Source organism: Equus przewalskii, chromosome 4 (genome assembly GCF_037783145.1).
Source record: "Equus przewalskii isolate Varuska chromosome 4, EquPr2, whole genome shotgun sequence".
Classification (NCBI taxonomy): domain Eukaryota; kingdom Metazoa; phylum Chordata; class Mammalia; order Perissodactyla; family Equidae; genus Equus; species Equus przewalskii.
The window spans coordinates 78,668,859-78,681,395 of NC_091834.1; the positions used below are offsets into that span (position 1 = coordinate 78,668,859).

Sequence of the window (12,537 nt, forward strand, 5' to 3'; positions counted from 1 at the left end):
CATTTAAATTATTCTAAAATAAAAAGTTTATTTTTTAAAAATTTAATGAAATGGAAAACAAAGAAGCAATAGAGATCCACAAAGCCAAAAGTTGCTTCTTTGAAAAGACCAATAAAGTTTACAAACTTCTGGTAAGATGGATGAAGGGGGAAAAAGAGAGAAGAGATAAAAATCAACAATATTAGAATGAGAAAGGGGAGATGTCTGCAGAGAGAGCAACAAGTATATAAAGAGAACAAATTTGAACAACTTAATATCAATACATTTGAAAACAGATGAAAATCACTATTTCCTGGAAAATCCTAACTTGACAAAACTCACTCAGGAAATAAATGGAAAGACTGAGTAGTTCTTTAACTGCAAAATAAACTGATGCAATAAAATCTTTCCACATGTAAGTCCCCAGCTCAGATAGTTTTAAAGACGAGTTACTGATAAACTTAAAAAAAGTCACACAAATCTTATACAGAACAAGCGGGAATGCTCCCCAACTCATTATATATGGCTACAATAACCTGGATACCAAATCCCAGAAAAAACAGTATAAGAAAGGAAAAGAACAGGCCAATCTTGTGCATAAACAGAGATCTAAAAATCCCCAATGACTTGCAACAGTGATGGTAAATGGTACAGATGTACATATAGAGCTTTTGTTGTTGCTTGATTGTTTTTATGTTTTTATGTAACAGCGTTACATAATAAGTTCTTAAAAAAAAAACTTTAGTATGCTAGAAAACTACATGGAGACCCAACTCAAGTCCCCAAGCTCTTTTCCACACCTAACTCCAGATGCTAAGGCGGCTCTAAAGGTCCCAAGCTGAAGAAAAGCTACGCCAGAGGAGGAGCTCCTGCTTCTGTCGGTTGTTAACCTGATCTGTATTCTAACACATACTGGAAAATCCCTTTGCCTTGTCTCTTCCTCACTGATTTACCTTCACTGGCCTCTTTTATATGCATTGTTTCAGAAGAATCCAGGAGGTTTTGCTGCGAATGAATAGTGTGGAGGGAAAGCAGGAAACTGATTAGGTGGCCTTAACAATTATCCCCCAGGTTACAGTCTGGCGACTGACTTACCTTAAACAACAGGGTCTTGGCTCCTACTTTTAGCTTTGTCTTTGTCACCGTCCCATTAGGCCCACAGTGTCTTGCAGCAACCTGAAGGGCTGAGGGAATAGGGTGAAGGGGAGATGCCAGAACCTCAGCATGGCTCCTCCTAATGATCGTGGACAGTGATGACGTGAGGCAATTTCACAATGCTTTTCCAGTCTCATCTCCCTGCCTGAGTCTTGACTACAGTAGCCTGCTATAAGAATGACACCCAAAGTTCACCTTTGCACTGTCAGTCTTCTATAGCACAACGCCCAAAAGCTTATTTAATTACTATACTGTATGTATAATATCACCACTTGATATTTAAGCAATATTTTATCATTTACAAAGTGTTCATGTAACTTTATTTCACCTATTTAGGCCCCACATCAGGTAAGCAGCGTTGATATTATTATTCACAATGAACAGATGGGAAACTGAGGCTCAGACAGGACCAATTGCTTAGAATGAAATAGCTCATAAGTGGAAGAGCTGGGACAAGAAGACAGATGTCCTGACCGCTAGCTCAGTGCTATTTCCAACATACTACGTCTCTGCCCCGACCGCTCACTTTCTGTTTTTGTCTGTCTTGTTTTGAAAGGCATGATTATCTTGCGTTAGTGTTGAACTCGAGGTTGGCTGGGTAGAGATGTTATTGTTGGGAAAGTTTGAGGCAAATGTGGAGTTGTATAGTTTCTCATAGAATCAAACAAGGACCCTCAGTGTATATTTAAAAAGCCCTCACTGATAACTGTCCCTGCCACCTTTGCACATGTAGCAGACAGGATGAAATTGCTCAGAATGGCCACAGTGTGTAAGGATAACCTTGCTTAGGACACTTGATATGGTTGCCCACCTGCCCCAGAAGTGAGTCTCTAGATTGACAATTGAGGTGACATTTGTACTTAATCTCTCTACATCATATATCAAAAACTAGAATTAAGACGTGGTAATGGAAATTCTTGATGTGCCTATTTGATGCCATTGTCTATGATTTTACTCAAAAATTTATCATTGTCTATAAAATTACAGGCAGGAAGTTGAGGCAGAATTTCTGAAGTGACAGGTAAGAGAAAATGTTATCACCTCTGAAGACGGAGGAATCGTGACACGATGATTTGACTGATGCCCTGGAAGGTGCCTACCACTCTGGGATATGATCTGGAATCCACAGAAAATAGGGATTACTGTATATACAAACTATAATCATATAGTGGTACTACTGTACCCTGTACTTGAAAGCTAGCACATCTGAGCTGGCCTTTGTCAGGTGTGTAGCAGCTGTAAGAGGCCCTACTAAACTGAAGAAGAGTCAGTGAACACATTGCCCTATCTTACATTAAACTGGGAGATGAAAGTCATCTTGTGTTGCTGCTTTAGTTTCTCCACCCTCGGCCTGACTTACAAAACCAAGGTGTATAACCACGCGTATCAACCTAGAACTTTGCCCTATGACGCGTTGTCTCGCGAAGTCTCTTTTCTCTTTCCTATCAGTCATCAGCGGCACTATCGCTGAGTGAGTGGCTGTGTTATTCACGGACCTGTGCGGCTATCATCCTGCAGGAATGTGTCTGCTTCTGTCCTTGACTCACTTTTTTCTTTCTTCCTTTCTTTTTCTCTCTCTTCCTCAGTCTTAGTACCAGCCAGAGCCTTTTCTGTTTAACTCTATTCTTTTATTCCTGAAACACTCAGAGTGCTATTCAGAGACGTGTCGACACAGAAGGAACCCACCTAGAGAGCTCAATGCAGGGTAAACAGGATGTGCTCTCGGAAAAATTTCAGATCCAGACGGCACTGTTGTCCTTCGCTTCATTCAACAACAAAAGGCAATCTTTTCTCCTTTTGAATTGTTGACAGAGGTAGTTTAGGTAATGAGCAAAACGACACTCTGAATGTGTGTCTTGACAGATGTAAAAGTGATCATAAAGAGAGACTATGGCAAACATTGTAGAAAAGTCAGACTTGACATTGACAGTATTTTTAACAAACTAAATATCAACTGCATAAATATCAGATGCTGCAGAGCTGGATAAGAGAAGCTTATTTTCATAAGGGGAGGTTGCTGAAACCTGAATATTCTATTAGCAAAGAAATCAAGAGTATAATTAGATACACAGTGAAATATTTCCACTTAGCATGAGGTATTACAGCTCTAACTATCTATTTTTCATGTTTTTCCTCCTTTTACAATTTACATCCTTGTGGCTGGGCAACAAAGGGAAGCATATTAGAATACTCAATACTGACACAGTATTTATAATTATCCAGCACCTTCACGTTAGTATTTCCCTTCTTTCATATGAGAACTCTGAGTTTCAGAAAGGTTAAGCGATTTGCCCAACATGGGTCAGTTGGCAAATTTCAGAATCAAGATTCAAGTAGAGTTCTTTTGCCTCTTTTTATTCTCTCATTGTGACAGTATGACATTTCTGAATGACTTCCGTTAGACTCTAAAAATTACAGGAAACATCATACCTTTCAGCTTATCCTGGATAATTTCTACCCTAAACTGAGGTTCAAATTTCCCCAAAACCTACATTTCTTCCTTTCTTTTTTCTTAAGCTACATGTGACCTACATGTGAAATCAGAAACTGACTCAAATTTCTACTCTAAAACACCACTCAGAGATACCTGAATATGTACATATTTTAACCAGGAAAATGGATTTAATGTGTAATATTAAGTGTAATATATGCATGAACATATGAACATACCTTACACTTTACAGTGTACCATTATAAAGAAAACAATAGTCTGACAGAATAAAAGTAACTATGGCAACCTATAGATTCAAATCAGGCTGCCTCCCAGGCAGTAACTTTCCATTAACGTGTGTCAAAACACATACATTTTGGGGGCACGTTAGCTGAATTCCCTACTTGATGTTCTCAATTTAATTTTACCTTTTTGTGTTGCTCTAAAATAAACTGATCATACAAATTCTTTGGGTTTACCTGTTTCACCACAACCTTCTTACTCTCTTGTACTTCTGAGTGCTGCCTAACATTGGGAGTCCTATCTTTTGATACCCATGGGTCAGGAGGAAGAAAGACAGAGCCAGCAGATAAGAGACAGGTTTAGTAAAAATAGTCCCTCACTTTAGCTATAAAAGATTAGCTATCCTGTCATCATTACTGTCACCCCCACTCCCCCAGGTTTGCTGAGTGCAGAGGGCTTAGTTTGGGGTAAGATGACTACCATCTGCAACATTCTCCTAATTTCCGATAAGGCTGAGTTCCAGAATGAAGTGAAAGCCTGGACAGATTCTGAGACTAGGCTCAGCCTTATTTTATTGTGGGATGAGAAAAGGCAACAGTGGGGACTCCAACAACATTTGCTACGTACCTACAATATGCAAGACACTGTGTTAGGGTCTACAGAGGATAATAGGTGAATGAGTGGTAATTTTTGCCTTCAAAATATTATGCAGTAGAGTAGCAGCAGCTGTGTATTTTGTATACAATACACACAATAAAGTTCATAAGATATCTCCAGATACAAGGTTTGTAGTGTTTGAAAAAGTTAAAAGAAGTCTTCTTAGAGGAGTTTTGTGGTATGACTGTTAGAAACTTGGGAAAATGAGAAACATTACAGGGAGAATAATCAGCTTGTCTAGGGTAAAGGTTATATGGAGAAGAATCCTTGGACTGCAGACTGTGTAGACAGAATGAGACGGTAAAGGGAAAACCCTGATACTATAGCTTGGAATTCATTTTTAGTTTAATAATCAAATGAGAATCACTCAAGTTTTTTGAAAAAGACTATGGTAAAATTTATTCTGTTAATTTTGAAGGTGATGGCTAGACTACTGTAGGGAAAAACAGCAAAAGAGAGATGAATATAGACAGGCAAGAAAAAGTGAAGGCTAGATTTAGGGTAGATGCAATGGAAACGGTAAAAAGAGGGAAATTTGAGCAGTACTATGAAGACAGAACATTGACAATGGCAACAAATTGGGGCTAGGAGGTCAAAGAAAAATGAATGGGCCATTAATGGGAGTGACAATAACACAAATAATAAAGTCATTCATTTATTCATCAAATATTTACTGAAGACTTACTGTGTGCCAAGAGTGTGACTTTTTGCCAGGCACCCTATCAGGAGCTAAAAGAGGTACAGGAACAGGAGCTGGTTTGGGGAGAAGACAGATTTAATTTTATACACAGAGAGCTGGAAGAGCCAGCACAATATTCAAGCTGCTAATTGTCGACAGAGATCTGCAGTTTGGGAGAATAACTGGGTTGGGATTATCTGTATAAAGAGAGGTCACAGTTAAAGGTGTGGAAAGGAGTGAGGTCACTGAAGTAGAATTTTTCACTGAAGTAGAAAAATTCTCAGAAAGAGGAGAATACTTTTTCAAGAATAGATGTGAGAAAAAACACCATACTGCACTTGGGCTCTGGAGGAACAGGAACTGTTAGCAAAAAGATGGTCAAAAAAAAGGAGAGCTGAGACAGCGCTGCATCAGGGAAGGTACGCTGAGTTTTAAGAAGCACAGGGTCTTGGAAATTCCACAGCCTCAACTTTTCAATGAGAGTAAGGAAAGTGAAGCTGGAGGAGGGGCTATGAGATGAGGTCATCAGGCAATCAATCCATTTCAAGCAGCCTAATAGCAGATGAGGAGCTGGAAGCCACACAGGGGACTGGTGAGAGAAGTCTGTGTAGGAAGATAAGGAACACAATGGAAAGATGAGGAGAAGAGTGACAGGATAACAACACTTAAGACAATATAAACTACCAGTTAACATTTTTTTGAACACTCATGCCAGGCACTGTTCTAAGTGCTTGATATAGAATTTAATCTCTATCACTATTTAAGATTTATGATTTATTTAACAGAGACACCATTTTGTGTCCTTCTTATAGAAGAGGAAGCACAGAGATAGAGACACAAGTAGATTAGAAGCTTGCCCTACCTCACACAGTAAATAAGCATTAATTGGAACCCAGGTGGTCTAACTTCAGAATCCCTTGACAACTCTGTTATGTTGTGAGGCTAGTTGTGAAGCTTAAACAGGTCTGTGGGAAGAAAAGAAATATAAAGAGGAAGAGATGGAGTAATGATTGCAGCAAGGTAAGAAGGGGATGGGATAAGGGGTACCTCATTTATGGGAGGAGCCCTAGCAAATGTTCTCTGGAACAGGATCAAGAGAAGAGAGGGAGAATGACATGGAGAGATTTCAAGCTCAGACGTACATAGTTGTAATCATTGCATTAGGTGAGTTTTTGCCCTTTTGGTAAGGCAAGAGGTGATGTTACAGGCTCAGAGTGCTAAAAGGAGATACTTGTTCCTAGACTGTAGATTAGGGAAGGGGCTGGGAGGAGACCCTACATAAACCCCATTATTTATCTTGCTTTGTCAATGAAGGCTTATTCCACAGTGGAAAAGCAAGGATCATCAGGTATACACAAACCTATCAACAAACCCTACCCAGACACACATACGCATTACAATACAAATACAGATGACACATGAGCTGTGCAGACCCTCGTACGAGGTGGTACATAAGAACTAAAAGGCAACTTCAAATTTCATAGATACTCTCTCTCTCTCTCTCAAGTGGCTTTAATGGCAAAAAGAAACAAAGTGCAGCCCACCAGATTGATGTACATTTTTCCTTTGTGAGTTTTTTTTCTCTCTTGCAAGAAGTGTTTGCTATTTAAAATTTGTTACTAGGTGACATTTTTCTCTCTTCTCAAGTCAACCCTACACATTTCACTGCATGTTTGCAAGTAAAAATACCTGTTGCCGTGCACATGAGAGGCGCAGAATGCAAAGCTGTAATGGAGCAGGGTTGGGTCAATGACAGCACCATTTTCTGAATGTTCCATCAGTTCTGTAAGGTAGCAGAGATGCCTGTGACAGCCTCTCACACCGTAACGGGCACAGTACTCATCTAATACAAAGACTTGGCCAGGGCTAAACCAACCCTGCAAAAGAAAAAGAAAAGATTTTTTGCTGTACTAAGATCTGCTTTTCTGTAGGCACTGTTAGGCATTATAAGCAGAAGCTGCATTAAAGTGTCTTTTGACATTTTTTTATTAGTGGTATGTTTCATGTTACTTTCAGAAGAGCTAATGTCATTGATTTTGGAACTGATTTGGACACTGGCAACCTAATACTCTCTGTCTTTATTGCCATAGCAAGGCACGGGCAACCTGTTCCTCTCTATTGTCATTCAAAATTAGTCAAATTTATTCACAATATTTACATTGTCAGTCACAAAGAATGGCATTCCAAAAAACTTCAGTCTCTATGTGAACCAATTAAAAAGAGAATGGTACAGCAAACACTATAATTGAAATTACCTGGTTACAAAAAGCATTCTATAAAATGAACAGAAAATTTCAGTAAGTCTAGCAGTGGTAAACATGTACTATATAGGTATTTAAATACTTGAGATATTGTTCTGTTTGTCTTTCTAGGACCAATATAACAAAGTTAATGTTTTATAGTAGAAGTTTCTGTTTTTCTTGAAATGAGATGTTGGGGGGTGGTGGGTGTGGATGTGGGTGTGTGAGTGTGGGTGTGTATGTGTGTGTGCATGTGCATGCCAACTGAAACAGAAGGCAGCCTGCTTGGCTAACATTTGAGGACAGGGTTAGATAGAGCTGGTTTAGAAAATGTTTCCATGGATTATATGGATTTATATGGATTAATTTAAGAGAAAGAAGGGAGAATAGACAGTTTTAAAAGGGGCAGGATAATCATACAAGAGAAGGAAAAAATGGTGATAAATGTAGAAAGATGAACTACAGTAAAGAAGAGAAGGAAGAGGAGAAAAAAGAACACCTGAATACTTACTCTGGAGATGGGACAGGCAGTGTACTAGACATACCACACATAATATATCTTTAATATTTAGAATCATCATGCACGGTAGTCATTATGATCTTTATGTTGCAAATATATAAGCTGAAGTTCAGAGAGGTTTACTGAGTTGCTCAAGACTACCCTGCAAATCAGTTGTTGAGCCATGATTTACACCCAGTCATCCTGCCTGCAAACACTCTTTCTAATCACACCATGTTCACTACCCTCTAGGTGCAGTTGAAGACACACTGCAGTGTTCTCCTCAGACTCCATATGACAAGTGAGTCGCCCACATAAACAAAATGACTTTCCAAAATTCAGGTACCAGCCCCATTGAGTGGAATCCAAGAGGAAAGCATCCTTTAGTGATGTTCACTCTGTGTGTGCTTGTCCCTGGAAAGATATCAGGGTTTTGTGATGCTTTGTTTTACTCTCCACATAACTGTAAAGTTTGGGCTGGATCAAGCTTAAACTATACAATTACATTTTGAATGATAAGTACTTAATCAAGAGTCTACAAATGAATTAATGAGGCATCAGTGTGATCATGGCAACAAGCTGTTTCATTTCTTCCTCTCCCAGCTCAATGGCAATGAGCTGAGGGGACACCCTGTCTGAAAACTTACTTTAAAGAGAATATAACTTTATTGCATGCATCTACTATGTTCAGTAGTCAAGAGACTAAGTGTTGACAGAAATAGGCATATTCTGGCTGGAAAAATTCCAGAGGAACTGCCACTGACAATATAAATCCTTGGAAAGGCACTATGATTCCTAGGCTATAGTTTAATGCCCACATTCTAAGGAGCCAAGCTTTCCTTCTAAAAGTAAATTATACTTCGTATCCCAAATTTTGGCTGGTTTCAACACATACAAAGTAGCAGTTTAGTGACTCAATTTAATTCCTTTTCCTTTTTTAAGGAATTCAAATTATCTCCGAGGGTTAAATGAAACTACAGCTTTCCTCTATTATATACAGCCCCTGTCATATTGTTTATCCCACTGCTTCTTTGCCCTGTCACTTAAGTTGTCTTTCTAAAAACAAAAGAGAGAAATGAAAGATATCAACATTTGGTGAGCAGAATCTAACCCTTAAAATGTCTGTACAGGTCTCAGTAGATCCTACCACAGAAGTTTTTTTAATCTTCATAAAACCCTTATATTTTCATTCAGCTTCTCCAGAGAGACTGATAAACCACAGTTCAGTGTCTGTTTGACTCTATTCCCGTGTCTATTGAGTGGCACAGCAGTGGTCTTCAAGTGTATAATTTTCAAATTGGGAAGCAATCGATTGGACTCCTTTATCCCTAACTCCAACTACAGTTATTAAAAGAGTCAGGAATAAAATGCCACTTCATAACAAGTATTTCTCACTTATTCTAACCTATAGGGGACTAGACAGACAGACTTGTACTCACCAAGCAAGAATAGGAATCATTCAGTCTGTGATCCAAGGTCTGCCTCTGAAGTATTCTAAAAAGGAAGGCGTGGTCAAGCTTGCAAGGATTTGCAGAAATAAACTCATCCATACCATGTTTTTGAAAACGGTCTGCATCTGTAAATTCAGAAAAGCATGTATAATCCATTTATTTTTCTGGTTCAATAATGAGCAAACGCAGTTTTTTAAGAACACAAAACACATGCCTTGTGACAAGAGAAGACTTCTATCACATAAAATATGATGCCAAGAATTCTGTACATTAACATAGCTTGCAATTTTTTTGGAGCCTAAATACAAATGACAGAGAAAAATCTGCCAATCATTTGGAATGAGGAAATTCTATTTTCATTCAAAGCCACTTCAAATATCCATCACAGAAATAATTTTTTCCAACTTTAAGAAAAGCTGATGCATTTTAAGTATATATTACTGAAGGAACTGACTGGAAAAGAACCCACGTCTGTTCATAAAAAAACACAATGATGGCTGGAAGCCTGCTTCCCAAATGGCAAACTAGGGCAGAAATGAACACACAAGCTTCAGCTGGATCACTTCCAGTCTTTTTTTGTATGGAGCTTTTAATGGGACCAACCTTAACGTAGAAATGGCAATGAATGCTCTCAAGCTTCAAGTTTAAGAGACATGAAAAAGGGAGCATCACGTTTGTGCAAATATGCAGACAAAGCATAACGTCCCAAATGGCACTTTCAATCAAAGGCCCAAATTCATTGTTCTTTACAGATTGCATCTTTCAACGCCTGTAGACCCTGCGGGTTTATCAAAAGGCAAGCTTTTATGATTGCTTTCATTAATGGTATGTTTTGTCAAAGTCTTCAATGTGAGTTATTTACTAAGAGTAGAGAGAAAAAGCCTCATGCCACCCAAAAGGAGTGCTGGGGTGTTACTACATTAGCTCTGTTAGAAATGTAGTGCGTATTGAGCAAGTAATCCGTTATCAAGATGAAAGTGGACTCTCCTCACAATGGTAGAGCCAAGGCTCCATTGTCCCTTAAAATTCACAGATAGATCTCATTTCTGGTCATCACAAGAAGCAGAGTCCTAAATGCAAGCTAAATGTAGTTTTTAAAACCTATATGGTACAACCCTAAAATTGCAAAGGAAAGGAGACAAAAGTTTATTGATTAAACCCAATTATAGAGTCAGGCTTATAATAAAACTCAATATTGATCTGTGGACATGATGCTAACATAATCAGTCACATTTAGATATTTAGCCCAGATCATATTGATCCATGTCAAGTTCAACTTTCAGCCATATTTGTGGATGGAAGAACTGTATAATTCAAGCTGAAGGGTCTTCAGAATCAGATTTAAAAAAAAAGAGAAACAAACTAATTTATATCTCACATCAATGACAGATATGAAATGGTGAACGCAGCAAGTAAGCAATGAATGGCCATTCATTGACGATGAGAGGTATGAGGTTATCATCCATGGAAAAGGTAGCATATGTAGTCCTCTACATTTAATAGCTACTTAACTGAATGATTAAAGACGTTACATGCAGTAAATGAGTATTAATTGGATGAACACTAAACTGCCTTCCCTGAACTGAGAAATGAGACAGTCTAAATTTTCTTGTATTTTATTCTTATGTCTGATAGTCTTTTAATATAAAGTTAAATATATGATAGTGTGAAATAATATCAAATGAGTAGGAAGCAGACTATTAAAAAATGCAAGGCACATAAATTATAAAACCAGAAGACTATTTTGTATCTTAAAGAATTTATCTTAGAATCTTCATTTCTTCATTTATCTGAGTAAAAAAATCTTTTAGTATCACCTTATGAAATTAAATTACCAGTTTTATAAAACATCTGCTGAATTGTATTCATTATTTCTTTCACCAGAGAAGGTCATAACAAGGAGTTAAAAATAACGCCCATTAATGGCTTATCTGTTGAGAAAAGGACATGTAATAAATTTCAGAGAAAAAAATCCATAGTTGTCCTTTACTATAAAGGTTTGTAGAAGCAAATTCTTATTTTAAAACAATGGGTTAACAGTATTTAAATAAAATATACAAGTTTCTGAAGAAATGAGTCTAGGTTTCATTTCTACAATTAAATCATTTTCAAAAATGAATTTACTTTACGAAGCAGCTTCCTCATGAAATATAACTTTAAACCATATATTTACTAATGTGACAAGCCTTTCTGAATCACACACATAAATGGAAAATTACTTTTCTAACAATTACCATTAGTGATAAAAATACTGTAATATTCATGGTAAGCAATTTAAGTCACAAAACTCCACATTGACAATGGAAAAACATACAGGTAAGTAAACCCACTAAAGATTTTATTTTAAAAAACCCCCCCAAACCTACAATCTCTCTGGGGCTATAATTCTATGAAAGCGAAATGTACTCTTTGAGGTTATCCCACCTTCAAAACACAAGCTGTTAAGAGCAAGCATCTCTACTCTGTTCTTCCTATGTGTGACAACCACAATTCAAAATATTTTATGCAAATACACTTCACCATGTACCATTATGCCATTAGTTTCCATGAATTTATGAAGAAATAAAAATAAATTGAAAAGGCAACAGTTTTGATCTATGTGAGAAATCTTGACTTAAAATTCTCTCATGAAATAAAATAACAGGCAATCAGCTACCATTAAAATAATACCTAGTTTCTTATTTTCATAAAAGAACATTTTCATATAATTTTCTCTGAGGATAACATAACTACATTTAACTCGAAGGAAACACAGAGATATCATCTGGATCAAATGGAAAACGTGCTTTCAAATCAATATCATAGCCAAATCCAAGGCTGGGAGACTTGCTTTAAAATTGGGTTACACTGGATTATCTTTAATTAAAGTTTATTTTAACACAGAATTATGGTGACTAGTTTTAAAAATTATTCACGACACTAATCAAATGTTCACTGATAATGACAAATTTCAGTTCAGTATGTCTTCCAAAACATAAGAAAATTATCAATGTACTGCAAACTGTCATAAATTCTGATGAGTGACCTATGGACTAACTACAGATGTGGGACATGGTAATTGAGGGTACTGATGGGGAGAGTTTCTATGGTAACAGTTGGATATACACTTCAGCATCTTTAGGTGGTATTGTCCCCAGGTGTGGTAAAAGTGGATGGAATAAAACCCAAATTGAGAAAGATTACTATTTGCTATACATGTAAGG

General features: G+C 37.4%; 1 protein-coding gene across 19 annotated transcripts in view; it reads right to left on the reverse strand.

The window, feature by feature from the left end:
• Positions 1-12,537, reverse strand: part of CADPS2 (calcium dependent secretion activator 2) — a 496,160-nt gene that overhangs the window by 136,882 nt on the left and 346,741 nt on the right. For all 19 annotated transcript variants that reach the window (XM_070616447.1, XM_008514417.2, XM_070616451.1 and 16 more), the window contains 2 exons: positions 9,323-9,459; positions 6,834-7,021 (listed from right to left, as the gene is read on the reverse strand). In XM_070616447.1, the coding sequence (XP_070472548.1) occupies positions 6,834-7,021; positions 9,323-9,459 (325 nt within the window). The remainder of the gene's footprint in view (positions 1-6,833; positions 7,022-9,322; positions 9,460-12,537) is intronic.